Consider the following 16764-nt stretch of genomic DNA (forward strand, 5'->3'; position numbering starts at 1 on the left):
AGATGTGGCTGGATCGTGGGATGTCGAGGATGAGTCTGGCTGAGGCGTTTTGGATCCGCTGGAGTCTCTTCTGGAGCTTGGCGGTGGTCCCGGCGTAGAGGGCGTTGCCGTAGTCCAGTCGGCTGGTGACGAGGGCCTGGGTGACGGTCTTCCTGGTCTCTGTGGGGATCCACCAGAAGATCTTCCGTAGCATGCGTAGGACGTTGAAGCACGCCGAGGAGACGCTGCTGACTTGCTTGGTCATGGAGAGGGAGGAGTCCAGGATGAAGCCCAGGTTTCGTGCATGGTCAGTCGGTTTGGGAGCGGTGCCCAGGGCGGGAGGCCACCAGGAGTCGTCCCAGGCGGAGGGAGAGGAGCCCAGGACGAGGACCTCCGTCTTGTCCGAGTTCAGTTTCAGGCGGCTGGTCGTCATCCACTCGGCTACCTCTTTCATCCCTTCGTGTAGGTTGGCTCTGGCGGCGGCGGGGTTGTTGGTCAGGGAGAGGATCAGCTGGGTGTCGTCGGCGTAGGAGATGATGCTGAGGTGGTGTTTGCGTACGATGGCCGCGAGGGGGCTCATGTAGACGTTGAAGAGGGTGGGGCTCAGGGATGATCCTTGGGGGACGCCGCAGATGACTTCGGAGGCCTCTGACTTGTACGGTGGTAGGCGGACTCGCTGTGTTCTTCCGTCGAGGAAGGAGATGATCCATTCCAGCGCCTTGTCCTGGATTCCGATGTTGCTGAGGCGCCGTATTAGGGTGCGGTGGCAGACCGTGTCGAATGCCGCGGAGAGGTCTAGGAGGATGAGGGCCGCTGTTTCTCCATTGTCCATCAGGGCTCGGATGTCATCGGTGGCGGCGATGAGGGCGGTCTCGGTGCTGTGTTTGGCTCGGAAGCCGGACTGTGAGGGGTCGAGGGATCCGTTCGTCTCGAGGAAGGCGGCCATCTGCTTGTTGACGGTCTTCTCGATGACTTTGGCTGGGAACGGGAGAAGCGAGATGGGGCGGTAATTCTTGAGGTCGGTGGGGTCCGCTGTTGGTTTCTTGAGTAGAGCGCTGAGTTCGGCGTGTTTCCAGCTCTCGGGGAAGATGGCGGTGTCGAAGGATGTGTTGATGATGTCTCGCAGGTGGGGTGCGATGACAGCGTCGGCCTTGTTGAAGATGTGGTGAGGGCAGGGGTCGGTTGGTGATCCGGAGTGGATGGAGTTCATCGTGCGGATGGTGTCTTCTGTGCTGATCGGGGTCCAGGCGTGGAGGGTGGTGGTGGGGGGGGGTGGCTGATCGGTCGTGGTGTGCGTTGGTAGGTTGTTGAAACTGCTGTGTATGTCTGTGATCTTGTTGTGGAAGTATGAGGCGAGGGAGTTGCAGAGGTCTTGCGATGGGGTGATGTCGTTGTTTCCTGCGTTGGGGTTGGAAAGCTCTTTCACGATGTTGAAGAGTTCCTTGCTGTTGTGTGCGTTGTTGTCCAACCGGTCCTTGAATGCTGTTCTCTTGGCGGCGCGGATCAGCTGGTGGTGTTTCCGGGTGGCCAGTTTGTAGGAGGTCCTGTTGTCCGGTGTCGGGTCCCTTTTCCAGACTTTCTCGAGGGCTCGGCAGTTCTTCTTGGAGCTCTTGAGTTCGTCGGTGAACCATGGGGCCTTCTTGCTGCCGGGTCTGCTGGGCGGGGTCCTCAGCGGGGCGAGTTCGTCCGCGCAGTTGCTGATCCACTTCGTGATGTTATCGGCGGCCTGGCTGGGGTTCGCTGAGCTGGCAGGAGGGTGTTGGCTCAGGGAGGTGGCGAGCTGGTCTGCTGTGATCTTGTTCCAGCTCCTGCGGGCGGTGTGTTGCTGGTGTTGGTGGGTCGTCGTTCTCTTGAAGGTGAAGTGGACGCAGCTGTGGTCCGTCCATTGAAGCTCTGTGGCGTGGCTGAAGTCGATGTCTGTGCTGGATGAGAAGACGGCGTCGAGTGTGTGTCCGGCGAGGTGGGTGGGGGTGGACACCAGTTGCTTGAGTCCCAGGTTGGCGAGGTTGTCGAGCAGGGTGCTGGTGTTGTGGTCGTTGTTGTTCTCCAGATGGAAGTTGAGGTCTCCCAGGAGGATGTAGTCAGCGGAGGGGAGGGCATGCGGGCTGACGAAGTCGGCGATGTCGTCGCTGAATTGCGTGCGTGGTCCAGGGGGTCGGTAGATCAGGGTGCCTCTGAGGGTGGTGTTCGGGTTGGTGTGGATCTGGAAATGCAGGTGTTCGGCGCTGGTCAGGGTGTTGTCGGTGCTGGTCGTGAGACGGATGGTGTTCCTGTGGATGATGGCGATGCCTCCTCCCATCTGGTTGGCGTTTCGGTCCCTCCGGACGATCTTGTAGCCCTCTGGGATAGCGATGGCGATGTCGGGAGCTGATGAGGCGTTCATCCAGGTCTCCGTGAGGAAGGCAACGTCAGGGGCTGTGGCGTCTAGAAGGTTCCAGAGTTCGATGGCGTGTCTGTGGACGGAGCGGGTGTTGAGCAGGATGCATTTGAGGTGGGTGCTGCTGGAGTTCGACTTGGCGGGTGCTGGTGCGAGGCAGGTCCGGATGCAGGAGAACTTGCAGGCGTGGCAGCTGAACGGTCCGTTGGTGCGTTTTGGAGTGGCTTGGTGGCATTCTGGGAGTCGGCCGGTGTTGAGAGCGATGAGGGTGGCGGCTGAGTACGTCAGGCGGGTAGGTCGGGGTCTTCGTGGGCCAGGGGTCCTGGCGCTGGTCGCGATCCGGTCGCGGACGGGCGCAGACGGGCTTACCTTTGGCGCACAATCGGCGCGCCCGCTGCGCGTGACCGCTGCGCGTTCGCACGGTCGCCATTTAAGGCGAAGTGCGCGGGTGGGCGGGGCAGCTGGGAGGCGGGAGCGGGGAGGGTTACAGAAGACAAAAGGGGCGGGGACAAGCGGCGGTGGCGGGAAGGGAGGGCGGGGGGCGGCGCGGTAGGCGGACAACAAGGAAGGAGAGCAGACACGCTCAAATACAAAAAAACAGGCACAAATCACCGCTAAAAGCGGCAAAAACAGAGATAAACAGAGTTAAACAGGCAAGCACAAATTAATGAGAAAAACAAGGCAAAAACCACTCGCAGCGGCGGCAGCCGGCAAACGAGGCAGCAGCGAGGCAGGGGCAGGCAAGGGGCACACGCAGCAGCTGGTGGCCGTGCGGCGCGGGGGTGTCCCACACTACTGCCTCTACTAGTTTCGCCTCTTCTGCAGCGATATCCGAAGTCAGGGTTAAGTTACATTTACGTCTTTCTTGATTTTGTTTTAGGACATACGTCTGTACGAACCCTCTAATACTAGCTTTACATGTGTCCCAAACTGTTAGACAAGAAGCAGTATTTCTATTAAAAATCAAAAAGTCTATGATATGTTGTTTCAGTTGTGTAATGAAAATCGTATTCGACATTAAAATCCTTGGAAACGTAAAGGCTCTAGGAGGATTGCGTTTTTGAAAAGTAGTTAGTTCAACCATAATGGGGTTGTGATCAGATGTGATGCGTGGGTATATGACCATTGTTGAGATAGAACTCATCAATGAGTCTGATATTAAAGCCATATCTAAACGTGAACATAGTTTGTGAGGAGCAGAATAGTATGTATAGCCTGGGGTATTTGAATATAATGAACTCCAAACACCTCTAACATTATGCAGCTTACACATATTTAAGATAGACGTTCTAGTTCTGGGCATTCGGATATGATTACCAGGGCGTATTGTATCCGTCTAACAATCCATATTAAAATTTAAATCACCCATAATTATAACTTCTCCTTCCCAGTCTAATAAGGCTATATTTAATTGTTCAAATATTCTTGGATCTTCTCTGTTTGGTCCATATACGACACATGCCACGAGCTTCACATTGTTCTGACATAGTTGAGTGATTGCCCACCTCCCCCGTTTGTCAGAATGCGTCCTAGTTATTTCTACCTTAAATCTTTTGTCTTTTAATATAGCCACTCCTCTAACATGAGAGGCGGCTGCTGAGTAAGTTATCATCTCGAAACCCAATTGGTTCAACAGCTTCTTATCACTATCTATGATATGGGATATGGGTTTCTGACAGAAATACTAGATGGGGATTATATAAATTTAATTCTTCAGCGACTAAATGTCTCTTACGCTTATTGTTTAGCCCTGAGACGTTCCATGCCAAACATCTAATACTTTGCATCTTTAAAGTAATAAATATAGTCAATGGTGCCTATTGACAGCATAGTTTGGTGTTCTTCCATATATGAAAAAAAGTACTTTGCAAACATAAATCTCTCCTCGAGACTTTCTACCAGGTTGAAAATATTTTTTTCTTCCCCCCTTTTCCCCCGGCCCTTCCTCCACCCATCCACCCCACACACACCCCCCCTGAACTGCGAAGACCTACCCTCCCCCTCCCCCCCTTACCTACTGCTGCCGTTGATGAGGCAGCACTTGCGGCTAGGAACCTAGGACAGCCCCCCCCCCTTCATCTTTAAAGACTTTATGTGTGCTAATTGTATTAGTTCAGTCCCCCCCCTCTTTTTTTTTTTTCCCTTCTTCTTCCCTTTTTCTTGTCCATTTTTTTTATTTATTTTTATTTTTTTATCTCCGCCCCTCTGTGTTTCCAAAATGCAGAAATAGTTATAAACCGCCTCCTTTCATTTCGACTCTGTGGTTATTTGCTCTTATTGACACTGGTTAAAAATGCCTGCGCTTCCTGTACTTCATAAAAGAAGTTTGTATGTCCTTTCATGATCACTTTGAGTCGGGCTGGCTCCTGCAAATATGCTGAGCCACCCAGTTTAATAATTGGGTCAATTAATTTGCGCATTTCCCATCTCTTATCCATCGTAGCTTTGCTTAAGTCCGAGCGCGCAAAGATAGTAAAGTTGTCAATAGTTATTGGAGTATTGGGTTTAGCTTTTTGCCACACCGCTTGTCGTAGCAGAAAATTGCCAAAATAATTCAAAAACGGGCGTGAGAATTTACTATTAGCGCGTTTTTGGCCAAGTGGAAGCCTATGTGCTCTTTGAATTTGGGAGTCCCAGTCCCAGTCAGAAAGTTCAGGGAATGCTCGGGGCATCAGTTTCACCAAAAAGGCCCTCGGGTCGGACCCCTCTGCCCCTTCCGGGACTCCATACAGTTTGAGATTCGATCTTCTTAAGCGGTTTTCCAGGTCATCCACTTTCCCCTGTAGCTGGGTTAGTACTGTGTCATGTCGCTCCACATTGGCGTCAAGCCTTTGCGTTCTTTCTTCAACCAAAACTGTGCACTGTTGGAGCTCCGTTATCTCCTGTGTGACTCCCTTTAGTATGGAGGCTATATCAGTTATTGAAGTTTGCAGTCTTATATTATCGTTTTTTAACTGCTGATAATGTGCCTCCGACTCTGCCCTTTGATTTACAAGAAGATTTAGGATGGCGTCTAGCTGGGGGTGGTCAGTATTGCCCGACTTAGGTTCTTCCGTTGGTTTTCCCTGCCTGCTTTCAGCATGAGATTGGTTTAGTTCAGAGTCCGAACCCAAGTCTACTGAGGCTGCTGGATCCGGTAGGGATGCGACTGCGTGGACTTCTTTTCCCCCTTTGATTTGTTCGCTAGCCTGTTCGTTAATGATAAGATTAGGAGTTAGCGTCATTGAATAAGACCCATTTTCCTGAAGCTGCTGTATCCCATTGTCATTGTCTGTAGGGCTGCCCCCTGAGAGCCTTAAAGTCATGTTTTTAACTAATCCCTTAGCCTCCATCCACTTTCTTAAAGGGCTTTTGTCAATAGCAGTTTTTTTTGTACTCAAGGGGATTACTCCTGCTACCATGTTGGTCAAAGTTCTACCTTTTTCTTATGAGTTGTCTTAGCCTTGCCTCTGCGTTTCCGTGGAGGTAGCTTATTCAAGGTCTTATTCGCAGGTTTGTCTAATTCCTCCTCTGTGTCATAGTCACAGTCCTCAGAAGAGAGATGTTCCTCATTAAGTTCCAGAAATTGTTCCCTCCCGTGATTACTCATAGATTCAGTGGCGAGACAGTTAAACTCTTCCATAGTATTTTTGCCATTGCCTATGGTAGTTTCCGTCCTTGCCGAAAATGATGGTTTAGCGGTGTTTGATGATAGAATTCTCTCGTTTAACACCTCATTTGCCACTTCTAGCCCAATGGTTGTCTCGGGGCTTTCCAACTCTATTATCTCTTGAGTCTTATTGCCTTCAGTCAGGGTAGGAGTCAGGGTAGGAGTGTTATCGTTATTATCATTTTTGTTGAATGAACCTCCATCCTCCCCTATATTTGTCCCGGCTTTAGCACTTTCATTGGTATCTGTAATATATATATTTTTTTTTTACATTATTTTTTTAGGAACTGTTCCACAATTAAGTAAAGGAGGACGCAGGACCGTCTTACCTGCCATCTTCTTATCGCTCCCCTTGATAATAGCGGCTTTATCGGGGTTATCTTTCGCTCCTTGGACTGAAGAAACTTGCATTGCCATTTCTGCTTCCATTTCCGTTTCTTTCACCTTCACGCTCACTGCCAATTTCTCAGCAACCCCCAGCGTCTTGGTCACTGTGATCACTGCAGACTGTTGAGCTGGGGCTGAGGCTGAGGCAGGGGCAAAGGCCGGGGTCGGGGCTGCCGTTAAGTCTACTGCCGTGGGTAAAGATACAGGCACAGGTACAGTAATCGTTGCTGCCGCCGCCGCGGCTGTTGTTGAGTTTTTGGTGTTTCGAGTGGTTCGCGGAGGGTGTTTGGGTGACATATCTTCTGTAGTTGTGATTACAGTGAGGTTGAGGTTGAAAGCCTTGGTTTGGCCAGGCCAAACGCAATGAACCCAGAGTGAGTGAGCCTCCTCTCGAGCCAGACCTTCACAGCTCGCCAGATCTGCGTAGTATGCCACAGCATCCGTCAGCCTTTGACTGTGAAGAGAGATAATTGCAACAGTTGCAACAAAGTTGTAACGGAGTTTCCAGCGTTTTTTTTTTTTTCCTCAGTTGAAAAAAAACAGAGCAGCGATAATCGACACGTAGCACTGAAGCAGCCGGTCAGTAACGCCCTACCCAGCCGATGCCGCTGACAGAGCTCTCTCGCTTACACCGTCAAGGACGCTGCAGAGGGTGTCAGGGGACAGAAATGATTGGGGGTCACATCCATTATCTTTAACCTTGCGGTTGAAGCAGCAACCGCCGCACGGTTAAAAATGCATGTATTACATTTACATGCACAAAGCGGCAGGCACTGCGCGGTGCTTGCCGCTTTGTTCATGTAAATGCAGGGGGGTAACATAGGTACCCCCCATGTGCAGCCCCCACCCCCCGACAACCTGGGGGTCCGCAACGGCCCCCCAAACTCAAAAGACCACATGCTTTTCCACAGCGGAAGAGCCGCCGTGGAAGAGCATGTTTCCTGCCCCATCCTAATATGGCTGGCGGTGTGTCTGATAGACACCGCCACCATATTAGAGCTTTTCCGCCACGGTAGGAAGGTGACCGCAGCGGAAAAGCGGCGGATGGTTTTCCTGTTCGCCGATGACCCCCCAGCTATCCTAATCTGGCGGGGGCTCTTTGGAGGCACTGCTGTTGTGATTCCGCATCCTCCGGGCCGGTGGTGGCTTCCTCCGGCCCGGAGGATGCGGAACACCGCAATCCTAATCGGCCCCTTAGTTAGCTCTTTCCAACATGCTTCATACTCCACAGGCTACGCTTCTACTCTGGACAGATCATTTCTAAATCATCCTTGAGAGCACCATAATTTAATGAAAGCTTCAAATGTGATGGTTATTTTATTATGAGGTGATATTCATTAGAACTTAGAAAGTTGGAAAAGTGTGCTTATGAATCTGTGTTCTTGGATCATGATAGTACTGCAAACATGGTCAAAGCTAGCTGGTCTGGGTTATAAATGAAAATGGAAACCGACCAATTGGCTTTGCCAATACTTGTTAAAACATAGAACTGAAACACTGAGCACATGGTTTAATAAAGTTCTGTGCCTGAGCATTCATTGCCAATATCTCTGTGTGACCTAAAAGTTACATGTTCAATTTTTTTATTTTTAGCATATGGCCACCATGTTTGAAGACTGCATGTACAATCCATGACTTTCCTTATTTTACTTTTGTGGTGTTAACATAGCAAGCCTCAGTTTGCAGATATTTTTAATGAATACACAAAATCAGGTGATAATGCTGAACAATTTATTGGCTGAATCTGTGGAGAAACATTTTTAAACAGAACAATGAACACAAATGTATATGCTTTTGCCACATTCATAGGTAAAACTTTAAATACGTGTAGAAGATCGCAATTCACTAGGAATAGAATTTGATGTAAAATATCACTACATGTACTTCACAGTGTAAAAGTAAATTCTTCCAGGCCCTATGAGGAAATTACGATTTAAAGGCCTTTCCCCTGAGACAACTACCAGGAAAATCAAATCTACAAATCAGGGTCCTGGCAACTGGGAGACTAATCTAGGAACAATGCGGAATTTTGAGAAACTAGATAATTCCCGTTACACATCACAGAACATCTCAAATAAGTACAGGTTTGAAGAGTTTAGAACATGACACCTGTGGTGAATATAAATAAATGCTGTAGCAGGTGTTTTCGCTCCATCAATCTGTTTGCCTTCATGCCATGCACATGACACCCCCACAGCCAGCAGCCTTGTTCTTGAGTGATCAGGAATTGGCTACAAAAAGAACAAATTACACATTAAGCAAGAGGAATGTGGGATGAACAGCACAATTATTTGTATACAGCAAAATAAATGTCCATGTATTTGCAGGGTGTGAAGCAAATGATTATTGCGCACCTGAGCCTGCAGCTAAATAGATGTTGGCGGTATTTGAGATTGCTGTCTGTAGATGCTGTCAAGTGCAGTGGCCTAGTAGTGTATCATGGGCCCTTATGTAGGCAACGGAAATGGGCCTCCATCACCACCTCATAACTGAGGTGCAGAGGGCCATTCACTGCACCTGCTGCACCAATGATAGATGCACCTCTGGTCATCAGCAAAGTAGGCAATGATTGATGTCAACACAAAAATGCATCATATATCTGTGTTTTTCCCTGCCTTTGGTATTTAAATAAACATTTAGGAGTTTTTGGCATTAGACTTTGAAGCCCTGCTGACCGTCTGTACTCCCAAGGATTGAAGCGATGTGCAGCGAAGGAGAGGGAGCCTTGTGTGAGGTGGCTTGCGACTGGAAGCATGGGAGTGAGGTGGTGACTTGTGTTCTGTCCCTCTGGGCCTTTTCTGTTACTGTGCACTCATAACTTTCTGTCCAGCAGAGGACAGCTCTGCCCTTTTCCTTTTCTCTGTGGCTTAACAGGAACTTCCCGCACCATGGTCCTTATTTACAACATTTTGCTGTAGGGCAGTGCCAGAGGGCTTCCGCTGCGCTGCCCTATGGCAAAAGAAAAGAACAGGTATGCGCTGTATCTATCAGATTCCTGACCTTTTCCCCTGGGCTGGCGCACAATGGGCTGTTATGCGCCAATGCAGGTACTTTTTTGCAATGGTGCAAGGGTATCTGCATTGCAGGGCGGATTGTTTTTGTGCAGAAAGGAACACCTGCACAAAAACAATCACAAGAGCCTTTTTTCTCTTTCTATGTGTAATGCAGCACACATAGAAAAAGGAAAAACAAGGAGAAATAAAGGTATTTTTGGCACTGTCCCAGAGTTACGATTCCTTTTAAATCTGGGGCAGTGTCAAATAGCCATTGGTGTTGCCAGAAACACCCAAACAACACCCATTGCAAGGCCCTTTAGAGCACAAAACTGGGAAACAATATCTACAAGACCGCCTTAAGCCATGCAAATTGACTTAGGGCTGCATCGTAAATACGTGGCAGACACCTGCGCCACCACAGCGTCGCAAAAAGTGATGCTCCGGTGGCGCAGCCTCATTGTAAATGAGGCCCCATATGTCCTGGGTTATCACAACACACATAGGAGCTTATTTACAAGCCACTTGCGTCGCCTTGGACCGCCGTTGCTTCACTTTTTTGACGCAACGGCAGTGCTGTATCTGCTCCATTGTTACATGGATGCAAATGTGTCACTTTTTTGATGGCTGCGTCAGTTTTCCCCTGCGTGAAAAACACCTGCGTCTTGTGGAAATGTCATTTATGCAAGGTAGGCGTTCCATCCAAAACAATTACCTTGAATTTGATGCAGTGTATTTACCACTTTCTTTTTCAAGCGGCCTGCCACTGCTTTACCAATGCCTCAAAATCCCTACACCTGCCAAACCCAGGCGTAGGGATGACCCATTGGTTGTGCCCAAGCACAACACCAGCTGTAGTGACTTGTTAAGTAACAAGGTAAGTGGGCCACAAATGGTAAGTATATGCACGTAATTTCACAATTTGTGACATTAAGTGCTGATGTCACACATACAAGAGGGCACTATGCAGGACCAATTTGTTTGATCGCAAGGTGGCTTTGTCACCTTTTCATGCTCTAATACATTAGTCCTCATTCAGTAGGTGAAGTGTCAGTTAAAACTGTAACCTCTGTATTTTGAAGCATGGCTGGAGTTGCCTCGGTTTTTAAACCAACTCTAGCACTGCGCCAAAAACTCCTGTGCCATGGTGAGTTGTATTGAAAATATGTCGCATCCATGGTGGTGCAAGGGTTTCTGATGCAGGCACAAGACAACTGATGGATTGCTGCTTAACACAGTGATGTGTCAGTCTCTTGCATATGACAGCACCGCCCCGGACGTAGCATTCTTCACCGAAACCTGGACCAACGCCACCTCAGGACCGGACATCGCCATCGCCATCCCCCAAGGATACAAGATCTACAGGAAGGACCGCCCCACCCACCCAGGAGGAGGAATCGCCATCGTCCACAAATCCAGCCTCCACCTGAGCACACTCCCTGACGAGTCCACAGAACTGATGGAATACCTTCACTTCAAGATACTGGCCAGCCCCATTGCCACCCTCCGAGGATCCCTCATCTACCGACCCCTGGACCACGCGGACCCTTTGCCAACTCCATCACGGACATTATCTCCCCGCAGGCCATCGCATCCACCAACTACACCTGCTGGGAGACCTCAACTTGCACCTCGACAATCAACTGGACCCCAACACCACATGTCTCCTGGACAACCTCCACAACATTGGACTCTGCCAGATCGTGACCGAGCCCACGCACTCAGCAGGACACACCCTCGACCCCCTCTTCACTACAGGAAACTCCATCACCTTCAGCCACACCACCGAACTCCCATGGACCGACCATGTTGGGTCCACTTTACCTTCAGAACACCCACCATCCACAGACACCAGCACCTGCTTCCACAAAGAAACTGGACCAAAATCCCCGACGACCAGCTCATCTCCTCACTCAACAACTCCACTCCAACCATCGCGGAAAACGACGACCCCAACTCCGCAGCCCGAACCCTGCATAGATGGATCTCGGACAGCACCAACACCATAGCCCTCTCAAGAAAAACAATACCCGTGCCAAGAAAGCCAGATGGTTTATCACCGAACTTCGAGAGTCCAGGCGCACATGCCGCCACCTCGAAAAGGCCTGGAGAAACACCAAATCCACAGAAGCCCACAACAACTTCAGAGCCGCCACCAACGCTCATCATCAACTCATTAGAGAAATGAGGAAAAAAGCGATTGAAGACAGAATCTCCACCCACGCACACAACAGCAAGGAACTCTTCAGCATCATCAAGGAGTTCACCCAACCCACGAGCGAGTCTGCGACAAACTGAGCACCTTTTTCCACCACAAAATCAAGAGCATCTACGACAACTTCAACGAAGACAACCAACACACTGAACCCTCACCAACCACCCCCGACACCCAGAAACCAGCGATTGATGACTAGACAGCCCTCACCACCAAAGACACTTTGAAGACAATGAAGTCAACCCACTCAGGGGCCCCCACGGACCCCTGCCCCCACCACATCTTCAACAGAGCTGCTGACACCATCGCACCCATGCTCTGCCACACCATCAACCGCTCCCTGGCGACCGCCTCGTTCCCCGACGACTGGAAACACGCCGAGGTCAACCCCCTCCTGAAGAAACCCTCAGCGGACCCCACCGACCTCAAAAACTACAGACCCATCTCCCTGCTCCCTTTCCCAGCGAAAGTCATTGAGAAAGCCATCAACAGCCAACTCGCCACATTCATTGAAGAACACAACATCCTCGACTCCTCCCAATCCGGCTTCAGAAAAAACCACAGTACGGAAACCGCCCTCCTCGCCGCAACAGACGACATCCGCACCCTACTGGACAAAGGAGAAACAGTAGCCCTCATCCTCCTAGACCTATCAGCGGCGTTCAACACAGTCTCCCACCGCACCCTAATACGCAGACTCTACGACGCAGGAATCCAGGACAAGGCCCTCGACTGGATCTGCTCCTTCCTCTCCGGCAGGACGCAACGGGTCAGACTCCCCCCTTTCCTCTCAGACCCCACACCTACCACCTGCAGAGTCCCCCAGGGCTCCTCCCTCAGCCCGACGCTCTTCAACGTCTACATGGCTCCACTTGCCCCCATCGTCAGAACCTACGGACTCAACATCGTGTCATACGCAGACGGCACCCAGCTCATCCTCTCCCTATCCAACGAGCCCAACACCGCCAGACGCAACTTTGGGAAGGCATGGAAGCCATCGCCAAATGGATGAAAAACAGCTGCCTACAACTAAACACCAACAAAACAGAAGTACTCATCATGGGCCCAAACCCCGATGCCTGGAGCGACACCTGGTGGCCCAGCGCCCTCGGAAACCCGCCAACCCCCACAGACCACGCACGCAACCTGGGAATCATCGTGGACTCTGAGCTCAAAATGGACCACCAGATCAACTCTGTCTCATCTTCCTGCTTCCACACCCTCCGCCTCCTTCGTAAGACCTTCAAATGGATCCCCCTCGAACACCGAAAGACAGTCACTCACGGCCTGGTCACCAGCAGACTCGACTACGGCAACGCACTCTACGCCGGAATAAACAAAAACCTCATCCGCAAGCTACAGAACATCCAGAACGCCGCCGCAAGACTGGTCCTTAACCTTCCAAAACACTGCCACATCTCCCAGCACCTGCGCTCACTCCACTGGCTCCCCGTCGAGGCGAGAATCACCTTTAAGATGCTCACCCACGCACACAAGGCCCTCCACGGGACCGGACCAGCATACCTGAACAGCCGGCTCAAATTCCACGCACCCCAAAGGACCCTACGATCAGCCCAGCTCTCCTACGCCGAGGTCCCCCGCACCAGAAAGACCAGATCGGGAGGCCGCTCCTTCTCCTTCCTCGCGGCCAAAGCATGGAACGCCCTTCCGCTCCACCTCAGACAGACAACATCGCTCCCCATCTTCGCAAGAAACCTCAAAACCTGGCTCTTCGACAGACCCCCTCCTTGATGGAATGGAACCTGCACCCCCCCAGCGCCTTGAGACCCTAACGGGTGAGTAGTTGCGCTTTAACAAACTCCTGATTGATTGATAGAGGTCCATAAAGTCCAGTCCATTCTCTTCTTTCCTTTTCAGCATTCAGAGATGCTCTGGCTGGATGTATTTTCATTGCTTCCTCTGATAAGGAGCTGATATGCTCAGATGTACCTTGGGATTTCTTAAGCATTAGAGTGCAAAGGAAATTAGGTACAGTAATACATACATTTTCACTGGGGTCCCTATGAAAGATGGTCACATAGTTCATTAACTTGTCCTTATTTTGTCCTTACAACCTCTGAGAACTAATTTCATCTGGGTACTTTCCATTCAGATCATCTCATTTTCTAACTGACAAACGAGAAAACATAATTTAATATAGTTTAAATGCCTTATTCAGTGTCAGAAATCTTCATTAGCTACAAACTCATGATCAGGTAATTCAAGTATCTTTTAAAATCTGGTTGAGAATTATGCAATAAAGGGCGGGAGCACCTTTTTCTACTTCTGAATCAAATCAAAAGAAGATTCAAGATACCTGCACTAGCCTAGAGGAAAAGCATTGACGCATCAGATGGAGACTCTTGATAGCAGAGTGGAGGATTTGGGCCTAGAGGTTAATGATAACTCTAGTGAGGTGAGAAGACTGAAGGATAAAGAGCGGGAATTAACAGAGAGGTTGGAGAGGTTAGAAAATATCTTGAGGAGGAACAATATCAGGTTCCTAGATCTAAAAGAAGGTTTGGAAGGGGATAATTTAAAGGCCTATGTTATCGATCTTCTAGTTAAAGCCTTTCCCCGAATCGCCATAGCTAATATTTGGGAGTCTGAAATCCAGAGAATACACAGGGATCCCTTCAAGTTGAATCCTTCCCCGAAAAAGCCCAGGAAAATACTAATCTACATCCAATCCTATCTGCTAAAGGAGCAATATTGGGGGCTGCCCTTAAACTTCAATCCATCCAGATCCAGGATGTTATCTTTAGGATTCTGTCTGATATTTCCCGGGTCACAGAGGATAGAAGGTGGGAACTGCCCAAGATACTGGATGCATTGAGAGACCATGGAGCCCAAGTACAGTTGCAATTCCCTGCTTTTTTTAAAGTTGTATGGGCCAACAAAATGTATGAATTCATATTCCCAGAGGAAGTAGATAGTTTCCTGGCACAGACTGAACCCAGTTCACTTAAGCTTAAGGGGGATCTTTGCCGGCACTAGTTACTAGTTACCAGTTACTATTAAATATAATTCTCCATATTTTATTTTCAGATTTTTTTTTATTTTGAGGCTGGAGGGCCCGACCCGAATAGCAAATACTTTATTGCCAATGGGTAATCAGAGAGGGTTCCCGCAGGGGGGAGGGAGGTTGTGGGGTTGGTGGGGGGAGGTAATTGTATTCATGTTTGTTGGTGGGGAGCATTGGGAAAACATTTTTAAAAAAAGGTGTAATATTTTCATGTGACATAACAGCCTCTACTAGCTTTAGCAGTTATAGTATTGCTGGTATGCTCAGACTTGGAAAGCTCAAGGTAACATATGTATGTTGGATGGATCCTTGCCCGAAGGAATGCTCATGTTGCAAACAATACTGTAAACTGTAGTACAGTGTTGAACAACTACGGTTTTTATCTTGTGTGTGCGCAGGTCCTGTGCTAAGTGAAGAGTGAGAATAATGACCCCATATTTCACCCTGATGAAGTTGCTCACACAGGAGCAATGAAACATGTCGGTCTATGTCCAATGAAATTAACATGGTAAAGTCTAACCATTTTTAACTGGGAAGTCCTGCAGCAAGGAATAAAGTCAGAGAGCCAGCATGACTTCTCACTTTTTGTATATCTTTGTATGTTGGTTTTCTGTTGGGGTTGGATGGTGATTCCACACACCTAAATTTACACATCAGAATTGTCTATCTATGTACACTGTCTGTCTTGTGTTAACTTTATTCTCACACACCACTTTGATATTCTTTACTGTGGTTTGTCTTTTCTTCACACACACAGAGAGGGTCGCCTATGATGAGAAGTGGGTATACCGGCAATCACTAGCTGGGAATCCCCTCGGGTGTTACGTTCGTGAGGTACCCTCTCTGTTTTCTCACATTTTTTACTTTTTGTATTGTATGTGAGGTGACCTGTGCATTCCGTGTTTGGTTAAGCATCCTGACCTTAGGACTTGAACTATTAAATTATAATAGGGGTATTGATTATTTTTAATCAAACCCTGATGTCCTAAGCAGTCAATTCTTTGATGCTAGTGGACATAGTAGGGCTCTTTTGTGTAAGACGATTGAGTGGGGGGCTGCCCTACGGTCCTATTCCCCCTTCACCCCTTGTGTAGAATAGTATTGAGTGGAGACAAGACAGTGATGGAGGATAGGCCCATGGAGGGAGGGAAGCAACATCTTGACTTACTAAGCTGGAATGTAAATGGACTGAGGGTGAAAGGAAGACATTGTTTGATCCTTCAGTAGCTCAGCTAGTATTTTAATGATACCTGAGACCCATCTTCTACGATCAGAATGCAAGACACTATTTGGAAAATTAAGATGGGTGGATAAGATTATTGCAACAGACCAGCAATGTTTTTCGAAAGGGGTTGCTGTGATAATCAAAATAAATTCAGGAGTAGAAGTTATTAACTCTCAAGTTGATGACGGACGGCTTTGGCTTATAATAGCAATTAATTGTCGGGAGACAAAATATACACTAGTTAGTTATTATGGACGTAATGAGGATGATACTACTCTTCTGAATAACCTTTGTCGTGCACTAGCAGACTATGATTCAGCCCTGATTTTTTGTGGAGATTTTAACATACTGCTAAACAATAAATTAGATAGATCCTCCCCTAGAAACCAGGTAGCAGTCTCGAAAGTTAAAGCTTATCTCCTTGCCATGCTGAAGAATCTTAATCTTTTTGATGTATGGCAAAAAAAATGTTCCTTTTACAGCAAGAAGAACGCACATTATTCAAAAATAGTTTATATGTGTATGGAGCATCCCGATCTTGATCAAATCTGCTTGATAGAATAACTGCCCATACATTTATCTGATCATGGTGCCATACTCCTGAAATTAGAACTCCCCCCAGAGTCATCTCTGAGGAGGTGGACTTTAAATAGAAGATTTCTTTTGCAATCCTCAACCCCTGGCTTTCTGAAGTCAGAAACTGCTTGCTTCTTCCAGAAGAATCTGGGTTCAGCCAGCATACATGTGGTCTGGAAAACCTTTAAGACCTGGTTGAGAAGGATACTAAAAGGAGCGGTTGTGGGTTGGGGCAGGGCTGAGAGAAAAGAACTGGCTGACTTAGAAGCAGTTAGCGGGGCAGAGACAGATTTAAAGACGAGTGGTCCTTCTGGGGTAGATAATACAAATTTAATTAT

The 16764-nt window shown here is 48.6% G+C and overlaps 1 protein-coding gene across 2 annotated transcripts in view; it reads right to left on the bottom strand.

Annotated features, from left to right (window-relative positions):
• Positions 1-8109: 8109 nt before the first annotated feature.
• LOC147709486 (cysteine-rich secretory protein 3-like) overlaps positions 8110-16764 on the bottom strand; it is a 484180-nt gene continuing 475525 nt past the window's right edge. For both annotated transcript variants that reach the window (XM_086928042.1, XM_086928041.1), the window contains exon 8: positions 8110-8623. In XM_086928042.1, coding sequence (XP_086784168.1) covers positions 8613-8623 — 11 coding nt within the window. In that variant the 3' untranslated portion in view covers positions 8110-8612. The remainder of the gene's footprint in view (positions 8624-16764) is intronic.

The sequence above is a fragment of the Lissotriton vulgaris genome, chromosome 6 (genome assembly GCF_964263255.1).
Source record: "Lissotriton vulgaris chromosome 6, aLisVul1.2, whole genome shotgun sequence".
In the NCBI taxonomy this organism is placed as follows: domain Eukaryota; kingdom Metazoa; phylum Chordata; class Amphibia; order Caudata; family Salamandridae; genus Lissotriton; species Lissotriton vulgaris.